The sequence below is a fragment of the Cariama cristata genome, unplaced genomic scaffold (genome assembly GCF_000690535.1).
Source record: "Cariama cristata isolate BGI_N322 unplaced genomic scaffold, ASM69053v1 scaffold27740, whole genome shotgun sequence".
NCBI lineage: Eukaryota > Metazoa > Chordata > Aves > Cariamiformes > Cariamidae > Cariama > Cariama cristata.
In genome coordinates this window covers 12,895-14,553 of record NW_009595686.1, presented here as the reverse complement: position 1 = coordinate 14,553, position 1,659 = coordinate 12,895, and the positions used below count along the sequence as shown (strand labels likewise).

Below are 1,659 nucleotides of genomic sequence, written 5' to 3'. Positions count from 1 at the left end.
GTGTTCTCTGCTGTGCCCTTGTCAGCAAGGTATGCCACCGCTTGACTAATGCAGAAGACACAGAAGAAGCACCATCTGTCTCCCCTTCTCAGTGGGGATCTGCTGGAGGAGGAGATCTTTGGTTCCCCTGACACCAGTCTGGGCAAAGTCTTCCAAGGCACCTGTGGGCTCCCACCCTGCTTCATGCCCAGCATCACAAGGCTTCAGCTGCTCCCTGCCCCATCCGCTAGCCACATTGCCCTCGTCCGAGGACCAGGCACACAGCCGAGGTGTTCCCCATGCAGACGCACACATCTGCATCACGCACCCCGTGCCCGAGGGATGCCTCTGGGCAACCGCCTCTAGCACTGCTTGTGGGGTTCCTCCAGGGCAACGTAAGGCACCACAACAGGCCAAGAGTCGCTGGGCCAATATCCTAGCTTTGGCTTGAACGATGGCATCTCATAGGTGACGTCAAAGTAGATGACCAGTGGGCAGCAGTATAGGAGGGACATGGCTATCAGCACGTGCCTGGCAAGGAAACCAAAAAGAGGTGTGTTGGACAGGAGTAACTCCATCTGCTCCTCCTGCACCTTGTAGCGATGTGTGGCTAGCATTGCCACCGTGAGGCTAAAGCCAGGGGGTACGGCATTGACAGGCAAAGGTCCTGGTCCCGTGATGCGCGAGGCCTGCGGGGAGCGTGGGTCCTGCAGGGTTTGTGCCTATGGCGAAATCCTAGAAGAGCTCTGTGAGCCGGGGTGGGGGCAATTCCTTGTGCAGAGGGGATGAGGTGATACAGGGGACTTAAGCCCCAAACCAAACCACCCATTCCACCTTGCCTACCCTAGCCCAGTAGCGCTGAGTATCTGTCCCAGTCATCCCAGCGATTTGTGAGGATGAATCTGCGAATGCACGCCGTGTGCAGCCCTTGCAGCCACGCATGGCCAGGCACTGAAATGTCTTGCCCAAGCAAATCACTGTCTTTCAGTCTGGCTATTAAAATAACTCAAAGAACGTTGCACTTCATGCAGCTTCCTGGGAGCAGAGGCAGCCCTTTTGAAAGCGAGCTGTTTACCTGGAGGGGCTTTTAGAACAATTTCACCTGCAAAACGCTGTTTGGCTGGTGCAGTGGTTAGGACCAAATTCTTGGGCTGGGGCCAGGGTGAGGAGCAGCATCAACAGCAACAGAGGAAAGGGGGAGAGGGTTGAGTAGAGATGCAACTGCTCTCTGGTCGAGTATCACATCCCTGCTGCCATTTCTCCTTAGCTGTGGCCCTTCAGCCCCTGAAATGTTTGGGCTGGCGTTCCTGCCTCTACGCTGGAGCCCTTACCAGAAGCTGTGGAAGTAGGGGAAGTTGATCGCCTGCCAGAGCCCGCAGAGCCACCTGTCGCTTATCCAGCTGCTGATGGCCAGTACCCACCACACCACCATGACTGCGGCCATCCGGTGAACCCTTTTGTCATTGCACCTGGAAGACACAGCAAGGGAGAGGAAGCAGAGTATCGTGTTGGAAGGAAAGTGAGTTTTAAAGGGGGCTGGTTCCTGTCTGCAAATGCTAATGCAACAGGGCAAAACCCAGCGAGTTTCTTCTGGAGAGTATTCATCAGACCACGAGGACTGGAGAAGTGTGGCTCTGTAGAGAGGGTTTCTGACTTTCTGTGGATGAGGATGATGCTAGG

General features: G+C 55.5%; 1 protein-coding gene across 1 annotated transcript in view; it reads right to left on the bottom strand.

Annotated features, from left to right (window-relative positions):
* Positions 1 to 341: 341 nt before the first annotated feature.
* The window catches only part of ACER1 (alkaline ceramidase 1), a 10,095-nt gene continuing 8,777 nt past the window's right edge, over positions 342 to 1,659 (bottom strand). The window contains exons 5-6 of the mRNA XM_009703101.1: positions 1,311 to 1,448; positions 342 to 510 (exon numbers count right to left, since the gene is read on the bottom strand). Coding sequence (XP_009701403.1) covers positions 342 to 510; positions 1,311 to 1,448 — 307 coding nt within the window. The remainder of the gene's footprint in view (positions 511 to 1,310; positions 1,449 to 1,659) is intronic.